The following is a 23,797-nucleotide window of genomic DNA, read 5'->3' on the forward strand; positions in this document are numbered from 1 at the left end:
AACCTATCAAAGAAACAGAAACAGAATCAGGGACATAGAGAATAGACTGGTGGTTGCCATGTGGGGGGGTGGTGGGAGAGGGTTGGATTGGGACTTTGGGATTAGCAGACGCAAACTGGTATATATAGAATGAATAAACAGCTAGGTCCTACTGTATAGCACAGGGAACTATATTCAATATCATGTGATAAACCATAGTGGAAAAGAATATGAAAAAGAATGTATATATGTATAACTGAGTCACTTTGCTGTATAGCAGTAATTAACATGACATTGTAATTCAACTATACTTCAATAAAAAATAAATTAAAAAGAAAAGGAAAGTCCTGCTTGCAAAGTTGGCCCTTGACTGGCATCTGGGAACTTAGATTTTGGGAGAGTTCCCACAATTTCCCTGATAAGAATGGCTCATGGTGTCTAAACTGTACAAACAATGTGGTTTATGCTGACTACCTGCTTTCCTTCTGAGAGTCTGGAAACATGGGTGCATGTTAGGTAGAGGGTGCCTGTGTGACTAGACCCCGGTAAAAACCCTGGGCATTGAATTTGCAATGAGCTTACCTGGTAGATGACATTGTTGTACGACTCATTGTTGGAGGATTTAAGCATGTCCTGTGTGCCTTCCTTGAGAGAGAACTCTTAGAAGCTCGCACCTCCAGACTTTACCCTATGTGCCTTTTCCCTTTGCTGATTTTGTTTTGTATCCTTTAGTTGTAATAAAATATAGTCATGAGGATGACTATATGCTGAGTCCTATGAGTCCCAATGAATCATTGAAACTGGGGATGACCTTGGGGACACCTGGCACACCTGGATTGGATCCTGGAAAAAAAAAAGGAGGCCATTAATGTAAACATTGGTAAAATCCAAATAAATCTGTGGTTTAGTTAATAGCAATGAACTAATGTTAGTTTCTTAGTTTTGACAAATATACTATGGAAACGTAAGATGTTAACAGTGGGAAAAAGGGCTGAGGGGTAAATGAGATCTCTCTATACTATCTTTGTAACTTCCTTGTAACTCTAAAATTATTCCAAAATAAAAAGTTTATTTAAAAAACACTCAAACTGAATGCTTTGGAAATTAATGAAAAATAACATACCACTCATCCTAAAGACACATAGAGAAATTATCCAAACTGAAATACAAAGAGAAAAATGAGAGAAGGAGAGAGAGAAAGAGAGAGACAAAGCTAGCTAGCTTTATTTGCTATGGCCAGAGGCGGGGCCAGAGGGACGGATTACAATTAAAAAAAAAAAAATCAGACTCAGGACCTGATTGTGAGAGTAGCAGAATTTAAAAGAAGGTTGAATTCATAACCCATAGCATAATGTAAAGTCAGGACTCTGCAGGGGAAAGAATGAGACCCTGAGACCTAGGATGATGGGGATATCTGGGTGGATACTCTTGAGAACTTTGAGCTGATAGATTCACCTCAGTCCTCTGGACTGACAGAAGTGGTGTGCTTGCCCCTGCTAGAGGATAGTGACCTCCCTTTGCCCGAAGACCATGGAGAAGCCTCATCTGAGGAAGATGCCTTCCAAAATGCTGCTTTCCCTTTCAAGCTTTCCCTTTTTATCCAGAAAGAACCAAACCACTGCTTTCCCTGCTGACCTCAATCCTTATTCACTGAAGTATTGGGAGGAGGTCATGTTCATTAATCTTTTGCGAGGGAGAAAAAGAAAAAAAGATTTCCCACAACCCCCTTCAGTTTTTCTAGACCAATAACTAGAGTCAAGTTTCATCATGTCTTGACTGGGGAAGCACTGTCCCTGTTTTGGAATAAAAAGGGTTATTCACCAAATACGGACTGGCAGAGTTGGAAGAACATACCTGAGGTTGGATCTTGGTGTATGTTCAGAGAAAGTGGTGTGAGGTAAGGATGTAGATTTGTTGACTGTAAACCCAAAATAATAACAACAACAACAAAAGCCCCTAAAGAGACAGAATTTAACTGAAATTGATGAGATTATTTTGTTATCAGGGAGACTGGGGCTCAAAAGAGGTTGTACAACAGAAATTTTGCACACCAGAACTTGTGGGCTGCCATTGACATATCTTTTACTTCTTCAATAACTTCATTAGGTGAAGTAACAATGAACAATCTTTGTATCTTCTTGTTTCTATCACAGGGCCTGGCTCTTAGTGACTATTAAAAATTTTGTTAACTGGATTCACCAAGAGACTGAGTATATGCACAGATGAGTAAATACCCATAGATTCTTTTTTTTTGCAGTACGCGGGCCTCTCACTGCTGTGGCCTCTCCCGCTGTGGAGCACAGGCTCCGGACGTGCAGGCCCGGCGGCCATGGCTCATGGGCCCAGCTGCTCCGCGGCATGTGGAATCCTCCCGGACCAGGGCACGAACCCGGGTCCCCTACATCGGCAGGCGGACTCTCAACCAGTGCACCACCAGGGAAGCCCAACCCATAGATTCTTGAACATGCTTGCTATTAAAGATGTGGAGGAGCTAAAGGAATCTCTTTAAAATGTGAATAGTTTCCAAAGACAAATCCTCAGACCTTTGTTCTTATCTCAGTACAATCTCCTCTACAATATCTCTTCTTCAAATACTACGTAACTCCTAAACTGTTCCACTGCCTGGTCTGCTTCTTAATATATGTCATGCACACTGCTGTCAGATTACTATCTGGAAACTCTTTTTTGTGTACTCCTCTGCTGCTCAAAATCTTTAAATGATTATCTAGTGCCTTATGTGATAAAATTAAAAATTCTTAGCTTGCTCCTTAAGGCTCTTCCCAATCTGTTTCCTCCTATCTCTATCTACCCTTGTTTTCCATTCCAACACTAAGCCTTAATCCTAGACAAATTCACCTAGAAAGTCTCCAAACATATCTTGAACATCCTAGGTTCAATGGTTTTTGAAAATCAGCTCCTTTCACCTGCTGATGTTTCCTCCTTATTTGTGAACCTATCTTTATGATATAAAATGCAACAACCTTTCTGAACTATTCCATGTATAATGGTTCTCTCTCTTTTGTATCAAGTCTTTACACAGAGGTTGTAAAATGGTCTTGTTTAGCCCATTATTAAAAATGTTGAAGTAATTCTTAACATTAAAAAAAATCATTGAGGGATTCCCTGGTGGCGCAGTGGTTGAGAGTCCGCCTGCCGATGCAGGGGACACAGGTTCGTGCCCCGGTCCGGGAAGATCCCACATGCCGTGGAGCGCCTGGGCCCGTGAACCACGGCCGCTGGGCCTGCGCGTCCGGAGCCTGTGCTCCGCGACGGGAGAGGCCACAGCGGTGAGAGGCCCGCGTACCGCAAAAAAAAAAAAAAAAAAAAAAAAAATCATTGAAAAACTGGAAGCTCTAGTAGAGCCCACACTTAAACAAATAGCTTAAGTTTACTGGTAGCTGCCATGCACTGTTTGGTTGGATTTGAAAAGTATTTACTGAGCACCTATTACTTGCTGGACACTCTTTTAGATGCTGGGGGTACAGCAGTGAACAAAAATAATCATGGAGTTTATAGTCTAAAGAGGAGAGACAGAAAACATAATTCTATATTAGGAAGTGATAAATGCTATAGAAAAATAAAACAGGGTTAAGAGGGTTTGGGAGCGTGTGGGTGGGAAGGGTGCTTGCACTTACACACTCATTTCAATACCTGGCTGTCTCCGATGGGAATTTGAGTTTGTGACCGCGATTGCATATCAGAACCGTCATGTATTGTCACGTATATGCTATACACTGTCCCCATAAAACTGTCAGCAACTTGAAGGCAGGGACGGTGCCTCATTCGTCTCTGGATTCCCAGAGTTGAGCAGTGTTTTCAGTGTAAGAGCGCGATGGAAAGCGAAAAGTGAGGAGTCCCGATTTCCACGGCGGTTATTCTGGCGGGGTTTAGGCGCCGAGGAGAGTGTAACCCCAGAACCGCCAGGAGCGGAGCCAAACCCTTCGCCGACTCTCGAAACCAGTGAGGCTCCATCCGTTTCCAGGGCAACGGGACTGTGACGCGAACGTAGCCGCGGGCCCTCAGCCGCGTGGGACTAGCCCATATTTTAGGAAGGAACTAAACTGGAGAGAACTTGGCCGTCGGAACCAGCAGCCCTACGCAGGGAATCCCAGAACACCTCGCCCCCTGCAGAACTGCCGCCGGCATTGCAGCTCCCGGTCCTCTGGCGTCGCCAAGTTATAGGCTCGACAACTTCCGGCCCTGAAGGTCCCCCCTCCATGGCTTGCCGGGGTCCTAGCGATGGAAAGGTGGCCTCGGCGGCCGCCTGACCCCTACGGGGGCTTCGGATCAGGGCTGCTGCCTCCTCCCGGAGGGCGGCGGCTACAGGGCCGCTGAGAAGATGCCCGCAGCTGGTGGGACCTCATACCGGGAGGAGAGGTCGGGGCGGAGCGCAAGGGCGGAACGCGGACCTGGAGCTGGTCCGTCAGGCAGGAGTGGGGCAGGTGCGGTGGCGGAAGTGCCGGACGCGACTGGAGCCGAGCCGTCTAGGAAGCCGGGGCCGTGGGTACCCCAGCCCGGAGCAGCTGCAGAGCCTCCGCCTGACCGCAGCAACTCGGGCTCGGGCGCCGGCGAGATGCCTCTGTTCACCGCCAACCACTTCGAGCAAGATGTGGGTAAGTGCTGGGCCGGGGCCCCAAGCCGTTGTTTGTTGTGCTAGAAAGTGGGCGGTGGCGACTCCGGGGACTGGAAAGCCTAGCAAAGGGGGAGGAGGGTGCGGCGTCGCTGCTGCCTGGCAGCCGGGATTTTTCTGGGGGCAACCTCGGCGCGTCCCTAGCTGCCAGGGGAGTGTCCCCAGCCCACCTGAGGTTGGGAACCCCGAAAGAGGACCGTTCCCCTCGCCAGGCACAGGAATAGGGAGGAGCCTGGGGTTCTCTGGAGACCGGACTAATTGAGCAATTGCGGAGTTGATGACACAGAACTTCCAGCTCCCTCTAGAACTGGTTGAGTCTTGTGTCCCCCCCTCCCCACTCCCCCGCCCCGCGGTTAAAAGTGATGCAGCAGACCCTGTTGTCTAGGGCAGCTCAGCACTTAGAGACTTCAACTTGCCCCGGTTCAATAAGAAGAACCTATTTTATCTCGCTTATATATAGATGCGTCCAACCCTTGATCGCACGGCTTCAGGATTTATTTATGATAGTTGGAAGTGTTACACTATCCATGGATAGTGCAAGTGCTATAAGGTGTTCTGCCTTAGGGTATGGAAAGGAAAACCCCAGGATTTCAAAACAGTCCAGAACACCTGTTTTACTTCTTGGGGGGTCGTCAGTGACTATGGAGTGAGAAAAAGATGGATTGGGCATGAGAACTCTTAACTTGTGGCTTTAGAAAAACAGTAAACCAAGCTGGCTAAAATAAATATTTTTGTAGCAGTAGTTAATTCTAGGTAGAGTTTTAGGATTTAGTGGAATGAAAAAAACACATGGCTGCAAATTGCCAGTTATACAGAATATTGCACCTGTTTCATAGTTACAATTTTCTAATTATGGGGAAAGTCTAGAAAGTGCCCTATTTTGGTATATTATGTGATTCCAAAAATGTGTTCAGAAGTCAAATATGATGTATAAGTACCTTCCTTTCGCAGAGAGCTAAAAAACTATAGATTTTGATCCTTAGATAGTCTTCAAATACGTATTTCCATAATTTCATTCAACTTTTTTCTTGGTAGTTTAACATTGCCGACTGCTATAAATCTAGGAAGCATAATGTTGAGGTTCACAGCGTCTGCTTTTGGAACACCTAATGATGTCTTCCTTTGCTGCAGTGAGACCTTCACTTTTTATTGTTGTGAAGACTTTCATTTTGTCATAGTGGGAAAAAAAGGCAAAATAGAATAAGACAAATGATTTTCAAACTTAACAACTGTGGAACTCTTCAAGGGAGATCTTTCCTGGCAGCCCATTGTTTTCTGATTGACAACTTCTCTGGTGAAAGTAAGCCAAGTTGCTTTTCTAAACCTCCCCCTCAGTGTCTCCTGAGGTTCCTACATGGTTTAGTGGATCACAGTTTAGTTCCACTGTAGTAAAAGAAGCACTGCTGTTCAGACAAAAAAAAAAAATACTGTGTATAGATTATTTCATGGGCAGTGCCATCAGCACTGTACTTACTTGTTAACTCAAGTATGACTGACTGAAGTCAGTTTCCAAAAGGCAGTTTAAGATAAAATAGAAAGTTTGATTGTAACCTCTTTTAGGCAAGTGGTTGGAATTAATAGAAAAAGTGGCATGAAATACTAAGGATTTCAAATTGGCTTTATACATCTATCATAGAAGAAAAATTATATATTGCACTTTTCAAAACTTAAAGCCCCTGTTAATTTGAAATACAGTAGTTAAGTAATATGACGATCAAGTCATTGTTTAACTTGAGATGCCCACAGGAATGTTCCTTTGCAGTGTCATTGTCCTTTTCATCTTTCTTTGATTCAGTCAGATTTTTATTACCATTGTTTCTTTTTTGTCATAGCTTTGTTTACCTTTCATTCAACAAACAGGCTTTGAGTGATTACTGTGTGTCAGACAGTGTGTATCAGACTTTGGGAGCACAAATTTAATAAATAAACTGGGTTCCCTCAAGGAACTCTCAATCTAATGGAGGACTCGTACACACATAAAAAGATAATTGTATTTTTCACACCATATTACGATACTAGAAATACAGGAGATGCTTTACATTCTCCCTGTATTTAAAACAATCATCTTCCCTGAAGAGAAGACAAGGACCTTCAGGCAGACACTTTATTTGTAAAAGTGTTGACACTATCCTCTCTCTTCCCCTGCTATCCTGATAGCACTTACACCTGCAGGAAGTGACCATCTCTTACTATATGTATGGTTTGGTCATTTTTATAATTAACTGTAAAGTTGAAACTACATTCCTTTGGTCGATGCAGTCTCATCAGAGGGTGAACAGTGTTTCTGACATCATTCATGTGGGGAAGAAATCCTTTTCTCAGACCCTGAGACTCTGAGAAAAGGCTGTAGTGACTCAAGATGTCTAGGAAGGCACTCATAAGTTGATGATGGTATATGACTTGTCAAATGGTAGCCGGCCAAAGGCTAAGAGGTAAGGAACTCTGGCAAGTTCCTGGTTTTTTTCTTTTTTTTCTTGGAGTCAGAACCTACAAATCCTGAAAGGTATGCTAGGTATGGTAGCATTAGAGCTCTTTAAATATTTATTGGATCGCTTCTCAGCCTTTTGATCAGCTAAGATCAAGTGTAAATATTTATTGGATTTCTTCTAATATGGGTTTATTGTTTGTTTTGTTGAATAAAATTCCTTTGAAGCTGTGCTGAGAAAAAAAGAGAAAATATCCACATACATCCCCCCTCACCCCGGGCCCTGATTCTTATCTTGAAGGGGAGTGTAGGTTTCCTAAGGTAGAGAGCTGGTTTGGGGCAGCCTTTTTAGGAGATCCCAAGGAGAAAGTAAAACGTGAGGGACAGAGCCACAATAGGAAGATTTAGTGGCAGTGTTAAAAGGGCAGACAGATGTCATTTCCTTACATCCTGTACCGATTTTTCCAGTCTCATTACATTGATTCCTGAGTCATGGATGTCTGTTCTGCTCCGTAACCCCAGTTCTTATTTCCGTGTCTTTTTTCTCCTTACTCAAGCCAGGCAATCTTTCTTGCCAGTTTCTGTCTCTGTGCCGTTTACTACTATTCACTGATAGATTTTTGCTTTTTTCAGCAATACTTGGTATCTCCTTTCTTAAAGATAAACTTACTTGTGTCCCACAGAGCTGAGCTCAAATTCTACTTCTACAAAAACTCTTTTCATACAGTGGATTGAAGTATGAACTTTATCTTAAAAGGAGACTTTTCCAAGTAAAATTTGAATGCATGTATTGCTATGTCTTTGGCTTGTGTTTGGTCAAATAACTTGACAGTGAGTAGCTTGGAGTTTTTGATATTGGAATCGTTTTCTCCAATGAAATTTTACAAGAAACCCTAATATAAAAATAGATATTGGGCTTCCCTGGTGGCGCAGTGGTTGAGAGTCCGCCTGCCGATGCAGGCGACACGGGTTTGTGCCCCAGTCCGGGAAGATCCCACATGCCACGGAACGGCTGGATCCGTGAGCCATGGCCGCTGAGCCTGCGCGTCCGGAGCCTGTGCTCCGCAACGGGGGAGGCCACAACAGTGAGAGGCCCGCGTACTGCAAAAAAAAAAAAAAAAAAAGATATTGATGGCACTCTGGTAATACAAATTTACTTTATACATTTAAATATATTACATTTACATAGTCATTAAGGCAATTCTTGAACACATGAGGTTGTTGCAAAATATTAAAATTAAAAAAATTTTGGTTTTAGGTGAGAATGACAGCTGTAACAGCCAGTTTTTTTCCTATACTTTCTTTTGCTTACATGGTACCAAAAATTTCTAATACCTAGTCCTAATTAAAATAGTTACAAATTTTAATTAATATATTTTGTAATTTTTTAAACGATGAAAAATTTTTAGCATAAAGTATAGAATATAACATAAACTCTATTCCTGTCAGTCACCTCTGTCAAGTCCTAACATTTTGCCACACTTCATTCTTTTTTTTTTAAAGAAAACATTCAAAATACAGTAGAAATTATTACTTTTATTTATTAGCTACCTGATAATATTCTTTTTCCTCTCTTCTCAGAGTTAAACACTCTAAAAAGATTTAAAAGTCTATTTTGTAATATATACTATACATACAAATATACTATATATATTGTTTTGCATGTTTTTAAACTTCATAAAAAATAATATTCTCTGTAGTCATTTGTAGCTTGTCATTTAGCATTTTTTGTGAGAGTTATTCATGTTGATGTTTGTAGCTTTAGTTCATTAATTTTAAGAGCTATGTGATATTCCACATTTTTTAACCCATTCTCCTATTAATGAACATGAAGTTTTTTGCAGTTTTTTGCTATCACAGACAACACTGCAGTGAAAGTTATTATCCACGTTTTCTTCTTCACAAGAGTGAGAGATTCGCAAGGGATTGTATCTTGAAGAGGAATTCTTTTTTAAAAATGCATATAGTGCAAAGTTGCAAAATGTTAAATAATACAGAATTGTTCTTCTAAGTGTTTGTGGGAGATTTTACTCCCACCAGCAGTGGAAGTGAAGTCCCTGTTGTTCCAGAGTCTCACTAACGCTGGGTATTGTCAGACTTTAAAATTTATGCCAATTTGATGGGTGTGAAATAGGGCATTGTTTTCCATTTATTTCAGCTTCATTGCAGTTGAGCATCTTTTCATGTCTCTTGGTCAGTCTGTTTTCTTTTTGTATAAATTGCCTGCTCCTTACTTTCATGTACTTATTATTCTGTTGGATTATTTTTTCTTATTGATTTTTAAAGTTTCACATGCGTTCTCTACTAATCTTTTGTTGTTTATGTGAATTGCAAATATATATCCTTGTCTGTTGCTTCTTTTTGTTTTTCTTTTTGTGCTGCCTTTTACTATTAAGAAGATTGAAGTTTCGGTTTAGTAATATTGTCTTTCTCCCTTGATTTTATTTTTCTTGTTCAAGAAAAGCTTTCTCTCCTCCTTGAGTCTATAAGGATCTTGTTATGTTTTCTTCTGAAAGTTTTATTGAAGTTTTGATTTTCACAGTTAGGTCTTTAGTCCACCTGGACTTGGTCTTTATGTAAGGTCTAAGGAGAGATTTGATTGGATAGTCGATTCACAGTAGACAATTATCAGTTGCCTAATCACCATTTATTGAATTATCTATCCTTCCCCCACTAGTTTGGAGCACTTTCTCCTTCATATAGTAAATCCCTTTCCTTGTATGAGGACTGTGTCTGTGCTTTCTGTTCTACACTGTTCTCTTTATCTATCCTGTACCAATACCACATTCTAATGCCATTGGCCTTTATAGGTGGTAGGGCAAGCCCCCTGTCTTGTTTTTCTTCATTTTTATACTCTTAGCTGTTTTTTGCCTTTTTTCTTTCATATGGGTTTATTATCAGATTAGTAAAATCATAAAAGGGAATTTCTTTTATGTTCTTTTAGAATTTGAGAAGACATTGTAGTTTATATTTTTGATTCATATGCACTGATGATGTTGATAGTTAATAATACACTTTTTATTTCCTGATAATAATGTTTAGTTCTAATCTTACTTAGATTATATAGTTGACCCTTGAACAACTCGGGGGGTTAGGGATGCTGACCCCCTGTACAGCTGAAAATCCATGTGTTAACTTTTGACTCCCCCAAAACTTAACTACTAATAGCCTACTGTTGACTGGAAGCCTTACCGATAACAGTCAGTTAACATGTTTTGAAGGTTATGTGTATATCTACATATATTTTATACAATTCATGACATACTTTTTTCTTATTTTTTTTGATATTTCTAGGCTACCCGGTTTGTCTGCAAGTTTTTTCTAATTGTTACAAATCTCCAAAAATTTTTCCAATATAGTTATTTTTAAAAATCTGTATATTAAGTGGATCTCTGCAGTTAAAACCCATGTTATTCAAGGGTCAAGTGTAATTGTAAAGTTAGGTAAGAGAGCAAGAGGATGATTTTTCTACAAGTAAGTATACACATACTACTACTGTCCCTTGAGGTGGAAGGGAAAGGGAAAGAACTTTTTTTTTTTTAAATATTATTGCCTTATTAGGCTCTGTAACTTTACTTGATAGTGAATAAATGTTTGTATTGAGTATAGGGATTGAACCTAAGAAGGTCTATATGACAGATATCAGACATTGCCCCCTGAAAATTATTGACATTTTGAAGCCACCTACTTATTTTTAGCTCATATTACTTCAACTTCATATAAAAAATTTGTTGGTACATGGTGGTGTAATTTTAAGAATTTTAGCCATTCTAGTGGCATCTCTTTGTGGCTTTAATAAGTATTTATTTATCTAATCTTTAATATAGTTGTTCACTAAATTAATATCCTCTTTTTTGAAATATCTGTTTAAGTTTTTCACCCATTTTTCTTTTCACTTAATTTTCACAACTCCTCTTTTAAGCATGGCAGCCATTTTAATTTCCATTTTACAGATGAGAACATGGATTCAGATTTGAGTCAGAGCTGAGGTGAACTACCTAGCAACCTTAAGCTAATATGTAAGTTTCAGAGCTGGGAATAGAGAAGGTGGGTCTTCAGTGTTAGTGGGTGATGTGTGTACTCCACATGTGCATAATGATTTCCTCAGTCTGCAGAGGTTATGTGGTCATCTGCCCAACCTAACTGCTTTTGATTCTCCATCTGTGATGTTTTGGCGTGTTAGTGGCTACTTTGAGACTCATTTTTCCTTTTCCCCAGCTCTTATTGTGTCTTGCACGTGAAGCTTCCAGATAGGTCTGTTAAAATAGAAATTATACTTACTACATTTATTCTTCTGCCCTGTTCCGTAATGTAAGGATGTTTGTAGAAAAGAGCATGCCTGTTCTGTGGAGTTGTGAGGGGGTATGGCTCTCAATGAACAGGATTACAGAGGGCATCTTGGGAGTATTAGACAAGAAGAAAGTGAACTTGTAGGAATGTAAAGGCTGGCTCTAGACCTTTTACCTTTTAAATAGATGATTTACAATATTAGAAGGAAGTAAAAGATGATTTTAATTTTGTTTCTTCCTTTTTCCTATCTGCCCAACTCTCTAAACTCTTCCTAGTCCCCCCACAAATGTTGGTGGTAACATGTGAAATGAAAAAAGAGTAGCAATCACTCTTCTGTATTCCACCAGAGCAAGAAGTTCTTAAATATGTACATTGTGTTATTAAATGATGCGGTAAATGGAGTTAAGTGTGGCATTGTGTCTGATTCTTTTCTTATAAACAAGAGTTGGTCTTGCATTTGTCCTATTCAGTATGTTTAAAATGTTCATGCATAGAGAAACTGAAAACTAACTTGTTGAAAGAGTTAATTTAGCAGTTTTGAACAAAAATTGCACCCAAGAGGCAGATTAATAGAAAATATGCCCTGAGCCAGACTGCCTAGACTGAAATCCCGCTTTTACTATTTAGTATCTGTATGATCTTGTGCTAGTTACTTTTCTGTCTCAGTTTGCTCATGTATAAAATGGGGCATCTTCATTGGATTCAATGTAAGTAGTTTAGCGTATGTAAAATACTTTGAAACTATTGTTATTTTTTTCTTTTTTAGTTAATTAATTAATTTATTTTTGGCTGTGTTGGGTCTTCGTTGCTGCGCACGGGCTTTTTCTAGTTGCGGCGAGTGGGGGCTACTCTTCATTGCAGTGTGCAGGCTTCTCATTGCGGTGTCTCCTCTTTGTTGCAGAGCACGGGCTCTAGGCGTGCAGGCTTCAGTAGTTGTGGCACACTGGCTCAGTAGTTGTGGCTCTCAGGTTCTCGAATGCAGGCTCAGTAGTTGTGGCGCACGAGGCTTAGTTGCTCCGTGGCATGTGGGATCTTCCCGAACCAGGGCTCGAACCCGTGTCCTCTGCATTGGCAGGCAGGTTCTTAACCACTGTGCCACCAGGGAAATCATTGTTATTGTTTTTTAATTAATTATTACCTATCATTCATTACTCAGAGCTGTAAGTAGGCTTTCATTTTAGGAAAAGTAGAATTTATATTACTGTTTTCTCCAGAGTAAACTGAAGATTTGTATCAATAAAAATTTTACCCAAACAAATCAAAGCATTAAATGGGGAGGAGGATTAAATGAGAAAATGTATGTTGAACCCAAGTACTCTAAAATGCTAAGTGTGGTTGTTGTCATTGGAGTCAGAGAAGCAGTGAAATATTTATAATCTGTCAGTTTGAAGTATTGGGCGTTTAAATATTTTAATTTAACTACAGAAGAATTGTGTGGTCTAGAAATTTAATAACAAATATGTATTTAATAGTGTAAACATGTAAGATTTCTAAACTAGAAAAAATTGGCTGTTCTGTATTTTCAAGTAATTGTTTAGTTTATAATGAATTGGTACAAAGAAAAAGCATTTTTATATCTTTAGTAAAAGCTGTCAGCTATGGTTTCCTGTTAGATACCAAAATGAATTTTACTTATTTACTTGCTTTCCATTTTCTAGTTTATTTCTTCTTCTGGGAAAAAAAAATTTTTTTTTTTTTGCCAGTTTTCCCCTGTTCTTCTACTATAGTTTTAAGGTATAAAAATAATTGTTTAAAATTAATACATAAGAAGTAATTTTTCCTCTAAGATCTAAGCATTGCTTTAGTCATAGCCCAAGATATTGATATATAGTATCCTAATTATAATAAAATTTTATGTTACCTTCTGTTATAGTCTTAATTATATGTTGTGATTGTTAATGTCCATGTGATTGGCTATTATGTTTGATCTAATACAAATACAGTGTATTCAGAGAACACACTGAGTCTGTTGTCCTAGATTATTTTGGTGTTGGTAGTTTTGTGCACATTTGAAGAAATATTTAAATTCTGCTTTAATGTACAGGCAGTCTTCACTTTACGTAATTCCAACATGCATGAATTTAGTTACCATGTGTAATTAATTAACAACAATTCCCCAACAACAAGTCTGTAATAACCTGAGCATAGAGCCCAACTGAGCCTGCTTAGATTTTGAACTACAGAACTATGAGCTAATAATGGGTGGTGTTTTAAACCACTAATTTGCATTTGTTACATAGAAAGTTTAAAAACTTAATATACTGAGACTCTTCAGTTTTCTTAAATCTTTTTTCACTGTTCTTCAAATTTGATAACTTTTGTTGACTTTTCTTCATGTTCACTAACTTTTCTTTTTTTTACATGTTCAGGTTTGTATCTGAGGTTATATTAACTGTATAATACTGAAACTTTCTTTTTTTACCAAATGACAACCATTTCCTCCATTACTCAAAACTGTATATGAACACATCCCATAGTAGTTGACAGTTAGGACTTTTTACTTAATTGCATTCATTCACTTGCTCATTCATTCATTCTTCAAACATTGAGTAGTCATTTTAATTTACCATAGATTGTGCTTATGTGTTTCCTTTCCCATGATAAATTAACTTTTGAGTAAGGATCACTTTTTAAAATTTTCATTTATTTTTTGGTACAGCAAGTTCTTGTCATCCACTGTATACACATCAGTGTATACATGTCAATCCCAATCACCGAATTCATCACTCCACCACCACCCCCCCCACTGCATCCCCCCTTGGTGTCCATACGTTTGTTCTCTTCATCTATGTCTCAATTTCTGCCCCGCAAACTGGTTCATCTGTACCATTTTTCTAGGTTCCACATATATGCGTTAATATGCGATATTTATTATTCTCTTTGTGGCTTACTTCACTCTGTAAGACAGTCTCTAGATTCATCCACGTCTCTACAAATGACCCAATTTTGTTCCCTTTTATGGCTGAGTAATATTCCATTGTATATACGTACCACATCTTCTTTATCCATTCGTCTGTCGATGGGCATTTAGGTTGCTTCCATGACCTGGCTTTGGTAAACAGTGCTGCAATGAACATTGGGGTGCATGTGGTTTTTTTTGTTTCTTTGTTTTTGTTTAATACAGCAGCTTCTTATTAGTTATCAGTTTTATACACATCAGTGTATATATGTCAATCTCAATCACCCAATTCAGCACACCACCATCCCCACTCCCCCGTGGCTTTCCCCCCTTGATGTCCATACGTTTGTTCTCTACATCTATGTCTCAACTTCTGCCCTGCAAACCGGTTCATCTGTACCATTTTTCTAGGTTCCACATACATGTGTTAATATACAATATTTGTTTTTCTCGTTCTGACTTACTTCACTCTGTATGACAGTCTATAGATACATCCATGTCTCAACAAATGACTCAATTTCGTTCCTTTTTATGGCTGAGTAATATTCCATTGTATATATGTACCACATCTTCTTTATCTGTTCGTCTGTCGATGGGCATTTAGGTTGCTTCCATAACCTGGCTATTGTAAATAGTGCTGCAGTGAACATTGGGGTACATGTGTCTTTTTGAATTATGGTTTTCTGTGGGTATATGCCCAGTAGTGGGATTGCTGGATCATATGGTAAATCTATTTTTAGTTTTTTAAGGAACCTCCATACTATTCTCCATAGTGGCTGTATCAATTTACATTCCCACCAACAGTGCAAGAGGGTTCCCTTTTCTCCACACCCTCTCCAGCATTTGTTGTTTGTAGATTTTCTGATGATGCCCATTCTAACTGGTGTGAGGTGATACCTAATTGTAGTTTTGATTTGCATTTCTCTAATAATTAGTGATGTTGAGCAACTTTTCATGTGCTTCTTGGCCATCTGTATGCCCTCTTTGGAGAAATAACTATTTAGGTCTTCTGCCCATTTTTTGATTGGGTTGTTTGCTTTTTTAATATTGAGCTGAATGAGCTGTTTATATATTTTGGAGATTAATCTTTTGTCCATTGATTCGTTTGCAAATATATTTTCCCATTCTGAGGGTTGTCTTTTCATCTTGTTTGTAGTTTCCTTTGCTTTGCAAAAGCTTTGAAGTTTCATTAGGTCCCACTTGTTTATTTTTCTTTTTATGTCCATTACTCTAGGAGGTGGATCAAAAAAGATCTTGCTGTGATTTATGTCAAAGAGTGTTCTTCTTATGTTTTCCTTTAAGAGTTTTATAGTGTCCTGTCTTGCATTTAGGTCTCTAATCCATTTTGATCTCTAATCCATTTTGAGTTTATTTTTGTGTGTGGTGTTAGGGAGTGTTCTAATTTCATTCTTTTACATGTAGCTGTCCAGTTTTCCCAGCACCACTTATTGAAGAGGCTGTCTTTCTCCATTGTATATCCTTGCCTCCATTGTCATAGATTAGTTGACCATAATAGGTGCGTGGGTTTGTCTCTGGGCTTTCTATCTTGTTCCATTGATCTATAGTTCTGGTTTTGTGCCAGTACCACATTGTCTTGATTATTGTAGCTTTGTAGTATAGTCTGAAGTCAAGGACTCTGATTCCTCCAGCTCTGTTTTTTTCCCGCAAGACTGCTTTGGCTATTCAGGATCTTTTGTGTCTCCATACGAATTTTAAGATTTTTTGTTCTTGTTCTGTAAAAAATGGCATTGGTAGTTTGATAGGGATTGCACTGAATCTGTAGATTGCTTTGGGTAGTATAGTCATTTTGACAATATTGATTCTTCCAATCCAAGAACATGGTATATCTCTCCAATTGTTGATATCATCTTTAATTTATTTCAACAGTGTCTTATAGTTTTCTGCTTACAGGTTCTTTGTCTCCTTAGGTAGGTTTATTCCTAGGTATTTTATTCTTTTTGGTGCAATGGTAAATGGGAGTGTTTCCTTAATTTCTCTTTCAGATTTTTCATCATTAGTGTATAGGAATGCAAGAGATTTCTGTGCATTAATTTTGTATCCTGCAGCTTTACCAAATTCATTGATTAGCTCTAGTAGTTTTCTGGTGGTGTCTTTAGGATTCTCTATGTATAATATCATGTCATCTGCAAACAGTGACAGTTTTACTTCCTCTTTTCCAATTTGTATTCCTTTTATTTCTTTTTCTTCTCTGATTGCCGTGGCTAGGACTTCCAAAACTATGTTGAATAAGAGTGGTGAGATTGGACATCCTTGTCTTGTTCCTGATCTTAGAGGAAATGCTTTCAGTTTTTCACCATTGAGAATGATGTTGCTGTGGGTTTGTCATATATGGTCTTTATTATGTTGAGGGAGTTTCCCTCTGTGCCCACTTTCTGGAGAGTTTTTATCATAAATGGGTGTTGAATTTTGTCAAAAGCTTTTCTACATCTATTGAGATGATCATATGGTTTTTCTCCTTCAGTTTGTTAATATGGTGTATCACATTGATTGGTTTGCGTATATTGAAGAATCCTTGCATCCCTGGGATAAATCCCACTTGATCATGGTGAATGATCCTTTTAATGTGTTGTTGGATTCTGTGTGCTAGTATTTTGTTGAGGATTTTTGCATCTATATTCATCAGTGATATTGGTCTATAATTTTCTTTTTTTGTAGTATCTTTGTCTGGTTTTGGTATCAGGGTGATGGTGGCCTTGTAGAATGAGTTTGGGAGTGTTCCTTTCTCTGCAATTTTTTGGAAGAGTTCGAGAAGAATGGGTGTTAGCTCTTCTCTAAATGTTTGATAGAATTCACCTGTGAAGCCATGTGGTCCTGGACTTTTGTTTGCTGGAAGATTTTTAATCACAGTTTCAATTTCATTACTTGTGATTTCGTCTGTTCATATTTTCTATTTCTTCCTGGTTCAGTCTGGGAAGGTTATACCTTTCTAAGATTTTGTCCATTTCTTCCACGTTGTCCATTTTATTGCCATAGAGGTGCTTGTAGCAGTCTCTTAGGATGCTTTGTACTTCTGCAGTGTCTGTTGTAACTTTTCTTTTTTCATTTCTAATTTTATTGATTTGAGTCCTCTCCCTCTTTTTCTTGATGAGTCTGGCTAATGGTTTATCAGTTTTGTTTATCTTCTCAAAGAGCCACCTTTTAGTTTTATTGATCTTTGCTATTGTTTTCTTTGTTTCTGTTTCATTTATTTCAGCTCTGATCTTTATGATTTCTTACCTTCTACTAATTCTGGGTTTTGTTTGTTCTTCTTTCTCTAGTTCCTTTAGGTGTAAGGTTAGATTGTTTATTTGAGATTTTTCTTGTTTCTTGAGGTAGGCTTGTATAGCTATAAACTTCCCTCTTAGAACTACTTTTGCTGCATCCCGTAGGTTTTGGATCGTTATGTTTTCATTATCATGTGTCTCTCGGTATTTCTTGGTTTCCTGTTTGATTTCTTCAGTGATCTCTTGGTTATTTAGTAAAGTATTGTTTAGCTTCCATGTGTTTGTGTTTTTTACGTTTTTATCCCTGTAATTCATTTCTAATCTCATAGCATTGTGGTCAGAAAAGATGCTTGATATGATTTCAGTTTTCTTAAATTTACTGAGGCTTGATTTGTGACCAAGATGTCATCTGTCCTGGAGAATGTTCCATGTGCACTTGAGAAGAAAGTGTAATCTGCTGTTTTGGGATGGAATGTCCTATAAATATCAATTAAATCTATCTGGTCTGTTGTGTCATTTAAAGCTTGTTTTTCCTTATTAATTTTCTGTTTGGATGATTTGTACATTGGTGTAAGTGAGGTGTTAAAATCCCCCACTATTATTGTGTTACTGTCGATTTCCTGTTTTATAGCTGTTAGCAGTTGCCTTATGTATTGAGGTGCTCCTATGTTGGATGCATATATATTTATAATTGTTATATCTTCTTCTTGAATTGATTCCTTGATTATTATGTAATGTCCTTCTTTGTTTCGTAACATTATTTTAAAGTCTATTTTATCTGATATGAGTATTGCTACTGCAGCTTTCTTTTGATTTCCACTTGCATGGAATATCTTTTTCCATCCCCTCACTTTCAGTATGAATGTGTCCCTAGGTCTGGAGTGAGTCTCTTGAAGACAACATATATATGGGTCTTACTTTTGTATCCATTCAGCAAGCCTGTGTCTTGGTTGGAGCATTTAATCCATTCACGTTTAAGGTAATTATTGATATGTATGTTCCTATTACCATTTTCTTAATTGTTTTGGGTTTGTTCTTCTAGGTCCTTTTTTTCTCTTGTGTTTCCCACTTAGAGAAGTTTCTTTAGCATTTGTTGTAGAGCTGGTTTGATGCTGAATTCTCTTAGCTCTTGCTTGTCTGTAAAGCTTTTGATTTCTCCATCGAATCTGAATGAGATCCTTGCCGGGTAGAGTAATCTTTGGTGTAGATTTTTCCCTTTCATCACTTTAAGTATATCATGGCACTCGCTTCTGGCTTGTAGAGTTTCTCCTGAGAAATCAGCTCTTAACCTTATGGGAGTTCCCTTGTTTGTTATTTGTCATTTTTCCCTTGCTGCTTTCAATAATTTTTCTTTGTCTTTAATTTTTGCCAATTTGATTATTATGTGTCTCGGCGTGTTTCTCCCTGGATTTATCCTGTATGTGACTCACTGTGCTTCCTGGACTTGGTTGGCTATTTCCTTTCCCGTGTTAGGGAAGCTTTCGAGTATAATCTGTTCAAATATTTTCTCAGGTCCTTTCTCTCTCTCTTTTCCTTCTGGGACCCCTATAATGCGAATGTTATTGCGTTTATTGTTGTCCCAGAGGTCTCTTTATTTTATAAATAAAGACAGTCCCAGGCTGTCTTTATTTCTTTTCATTCTTTTTTCTTTATTCTGTTCCGCAGTAGTGAATTCCACCATTCTGTCTTCCAGGTCACTTATCCATTCTTCTACCTCAGTTATTCTGCTATTGAGTCATTCTAGTGTATTTTTCATTTCAGTTATTGTGTTGTTCATTTCTGTTTGTTTGTTCTTTAATTCTTCTAGATCTTTGTTAAACATTTCTTGCATCTTCTTGATCTTTGTCTCCATTCTTTTTCCAAAGTCCTGGATCACCTTCACTATCATTATTCTGAATTCTTTTTCTGGAAGGTTTCCTATCTCCACTCCATTTAGTTGTTTTTCTGGGGTTTTATCGTGTTCCTTCATCTGGTACATAGCCCTCTGCCTTTCATCTTGTCTATCTTTCTGTGAATGTGGTGTTTGTTCCACAGGCTGCAGGATTGTAGTTCTTCTTCCTTCTGCTGTCTGCCCTCTGGTGGATGAGGCTATCTAAGAGGCTTGTCAGATTTTCTCCACTGATTCTTTCTGCAGTCTTCAATCTGTTTTAAGCCCATTTAGTGAAATATTTTAGTTGAGATGTTGTATCTTCAGTTCTAGGTATACCACTTTTTAAAATAGATCTTTATTGGACTATAATTGCTTCACAATACTGTGTTAGTTTCTGTTGTACACCAAAGTGAATCAGCCATATGCATGCATATGTCCCCACATCCCCTCCTTCTTGAGCCTCCCTCCCATCCTCCCTATCCCACCCCTCTAGGTCATCACAAAGCACCGAGCTCATCTCCCTGTGCTATGCTGCTGCTTCCCACTAGCTAACTATTTTACATTCGGTAGCGTATGTATGTATGTATGTCGATGCTACTCTCACTTTGCCCCAGCTTCCTCTCCCCCCATGCCCCCGCCGTGTCCTCAAGTCCATTCTCTATGTCTACGTCTTTATTACTGCCTGCAGGTTCATCAGTACCTTTTTTTTTTTTTTAGATTCCATATATATGCGTTAGTGTATGGTATTTGTTTTCCTCTTTCTGACTTCACTCTGTATGATAGACTCTAGATCTATCCACGTCACTACAAATAAATCAGTTTCGTTTCTTTTTATGGCTGAGTAATTTTCCACTGTATATGTGTGCCACATCTTATTTATCCATTCATCTGTCGATGGACATTTAGGTTGGTTCCATGTCTTGTCTGTTGTAAATAGTGCTGCAGTGAACACTGTGGTACATGTCTCCTTTTGAATTATGGTTTTCTCAGGGTATATCATTCTATTTTTATAGTTTCTATTTTTCTGCTGGGCACTCATCATCTACTCACTTATGACCATCGTTTGCTTTAAGTTCTTGAAAAAAAATATAATATCTGCTTTAAAGTACTTTTTTGCTAATTCTAACATTTGGATTATGCTTTTTTTTTTTTTTTTTTTTTTTTTTTTTTTTTTTTTTTTTTTTTTGCTGTACGCGGGCCTCTCACTGCTGTGGCCTCTCCTGTTGAGGAGCACAGGCTCCAGACGCGCAGGCTCAGCGGCCATGGCTCACAGGCCCTGCTGCTCCGCAGCATGTGGGATCCTCCTGGACCGGGGCACGAACCCGTGTCCCCTGCATCGGCAGGCGGACTCCCAACCACTGTACCACCAGGGAAGCCCTATGCTATCTTTTTTATTGATTATTTTTATCTTGATTGTGGGACACTTTTTTGCACATCTAGTGATTTTTTTATATTACGCTGGTCACTCTTTATTCTTTGTAAGGAGGCTAGATTATGTTGTCTTCCTTTAAAAGAGTGTTGAATTTTGTTCTGTCAGGTAGTTATATTATTGGAGAATCTTTTAGGTTTTTGTCTGGCCTGGTTTTCTTTGTGAGGTAGGCCTATTTCAATATTGTACTAAATTTTCCGGTACCTGTACTCCTAAGGTGTTTTAGCCTTTCGGGGGTTTCAACTGATAGCCTGAAATGTTCTCTCTACTCTAGTTGGGTGGAGTATTAATCTTCTTGGGCTGCCATAGCAAAATACCATAGACTAGGTAGTCAAGCAACAGAAATTTGCTTTCTCACAATTCTGGCAACTGGAAGTCCAAGGTCAAGGTCCCAGCAGGGTTGGTTTCTGGTGAGGGCTCTCCCCTTGGGTTGCAGATGGCTGCATTCTCACTGTGTCCTCACATGACCTCGTCTTTGTACGTGTGAGGAAAGACAAGTGAACTCTCTGGTGTCTCTTCTTATGAGGACACATTCTCTTGGATCAGGACTTCGACCTTATGACCTCATTTAACCTTAATTACTTATTTTGTGTCTAGTCTCCAACTACAGCAATGCTGGGGGTTAGAGCTTCAAGGTGTGAATTTTGTGGGGACACAGACATTCAGTCCGTAACAGGAACTTTAAAAGACTCCTTGCATTGCACAACCTTTCAGCCTCATAGTAGGTTATCTGTGCTAGACCTCATAGAGCCTCACCCTGTGTGGATGTGGGTGTGGGTGTGTATAGCACAGCCCTTGAGCAACGAGGACCCATGATTAAATCCCTGTGCTTAGAAATCTGCTGTCTCCTAGCTGCTTTATTTGAGCTAGTCCTCCTTGTATTGGGACAGGAAAGTGTTCCCAGGCAGAACACTGGGGCCATCGAGAGGCTCACTTCATATTTCCCTTCCCTCAAAGACCTCAGATGTGCACTGCTTGTTATTCATTTCCTGAACACAGTTGCTTTGTATATTTTGGCCAGTTTTATCCTTGTTTTCGGTAGAATAGCAAATCTGGTACCAGATATTCTGCCATGGTTGAAAGCAGAAAAGTCATGAGTTTTTATTTTCAAACATAGTAGGAGAAGCTTTAAAGATCTCTTTTGGGCATTCTTGTTTTTCATAGTTAATTTTTTTTTTTAATATTACTGAAGAAGCCTATTTTATTAAAAGTTTTATGGGTAGACTTGGACTTCCCTGGTTATGCAGTGGTTAAGAATCTGCCTGCCAGTGCAGGGGACACGGGTTCAAACCCTGGTCAAGGAAGATCCCATATGCCACAGAGCAACTAAGCCCGTGCGCCACAACTACTGAGCCTGCACTCAAGAGCCCACGAGCCACAACTACTGAAACCCACACGCCTAGAGCCCGTGCTCCGCAGCAAGAGAAGCCACTGCAATGAAGAGTAGCTCCTGCTCGCCGCAACTAGAGAAAGCCCGTGCAGCAAGGAATACCCAATGCAGCCAAAAATATATATATAAATAAATAAGTTTATTTTAAAAAAATGTTTTATGGGTAGACTTGAATTCTTTTTAATGCTGTGTGTTGAACATAATGGACTTTGTAGAGGGTGACTCTTTTGTTCGTTATAGGTATTGATGGACTGATTCTTTATGATATTGTTAGAACCTTTCTGAAGTATTTCACTGTGTATTTGAAGCTCTCTATATACAGTAATCAAAACCTGGTGATGAAATGTTATAACTTACACCCACCAAACCCTAGAAATTTAGCATTTATTTAGGCCCCAGGAGGGCTCTTTTAACTCTCTCCCCCTATATGAATTTGACATAGGATAATGTGAGATATGGCCCCAACGCTGGGCAAAGTGACATGCTATAAAAGAATGTTTCCTTAATTATAATAGTTAAAATTTTTCCAGGAGTTTAAGATACTCATAAGTACATAATTTAACTGTTACTTTGTTCACTTGAAAAATGAAATCCTTTTTGGCAGGCCATTATAAAGTCTTTAGATTTTATACTTTTTGAAAAGAGTAATTATGAGTCCTGTATTTGTTGAAAGTAAACTATGCTGGATAGAGTAAGTCAGGATTTTTCCATTTTCTATAAGGATTACATCAAGTAAAAACAATTCTGTTTAGATATTTTTGCAATTGTTAGAAGGATTTTGAGGGGTATTGAAAAGGCTTCACATTTAATTATGTATCACATCGCCAAAATTGAAAAAGCAATCATTAAAAGTTGAGTTCTAGCAGAAATAGGTAGGTTATTGGATGGTCCAAAATCGGACTCATTTGCATGTGGGGGGTGGGTATGAGTGGGTGTGAGTGTGTGTATTTGTACTCATACACATATGTACTGGCAAAATTTGGTAATTGATTATGCTGGCTTCTCAGATCAGAGAGGAAAGGATAGATTCTTAGATGTTGGAACTACTGAAATAATATATATATAATTTATATAATTTATATAAATACTTTTCTGTCCATGCCTCACTCCATGTGCCAAATGAAATTTCAGAAAGACTAAGGATTTGCCTGTAAATAATATATATACAGAAAAATATACGGGTGAATATTTAATCTCAGGTAGTTATAACATTGCCAAATGACATTTAAAAAAAAAAAAGATCAATCTGTACAGCAAAAACAAAACCCTATCGATTATAAGCAAAGAGAAGAGTTGAGCATGAAGCTGGCAAGTCATATGTAATATATGTGATTTGTTCTTCAGACTCAAGGTAAAAAGTTAGTCACCTATATATCACTGTACAAGAAGTCCTTTGCCTCCCTCTCAGGCATTCCCTTCCGCACTTACCTTGTCTGCCTGTTGAAATTCCCAGAGGTATTGTCATTCCTCTTTAGTAAACAAGCAGAGAACTGGAACCTCCCTCTTAAGCCCCCGAGTGCTGTTGCCTGTTGTTGCCACAGGGTGTTGCTATTGAAGCTTGATCCTGTGCAGCCCCTTGATGTCTGCTCAGCGGTGAAGCTCGTAACTGGTCCAGAAGTTTGCACAGACTTCACTGGGGGCACATGGGGCCTCTTAAAGGC

The 23,797-nt window shown here is 38.7% G+C and overlaps 1 protein-coding gene across 6 annotated transcripts in view; it reads left to right on the top strand.

Moving 5' to 3' along the window:
• The first annotated feature begins 4,263 nt into the window (after positions 1–4,263).
• The window catches only part of STAM2 (signal transducing adaptor molecule 2), a 51,062-nt gene continuing 31,528 nt past the window's right edge, over positions 4,264–23,797 (top strand). The window contains exon 1 of one of the 6 annotated variants that reach the window (XM_027131359.1): positions 4,264–4,592. In XM_027131359.1, coding sequence (XP_026987160.1) covers positions 4,319–4,592 — 274 coding nt within the window. In that variant the 5' untranslated portion in view covers positions 4,264–4,318. Of the gene's footprint in view, positions 4,593–5,530; positions 5,910–23,797 lie in introns of those variants that run through there. The other 5 variants (XR_003438131.1, XM_027131350.1, XM_027131348.1 and 2 more) reach the window with 5 other exon arrangements.

This window comes from Aethalodelphis obliquidens, unplaced genomic scaffold (genome assembly GCF_003676395.1).
Source record: "Aethalodelphis obliquidens isolate GAN/ISIS:26980383/991018 unplaced genomic scaffold, ASM367639v1 scaffold2, whole genome shotgun sequence".
NCBI classification, from domain to species: Eukaryota; Metazoa; Chordata; class Mammalia; order Artiodactyla; family Delphinidae; genus Aethalodelphis; species Aethalodelphis obliquidens.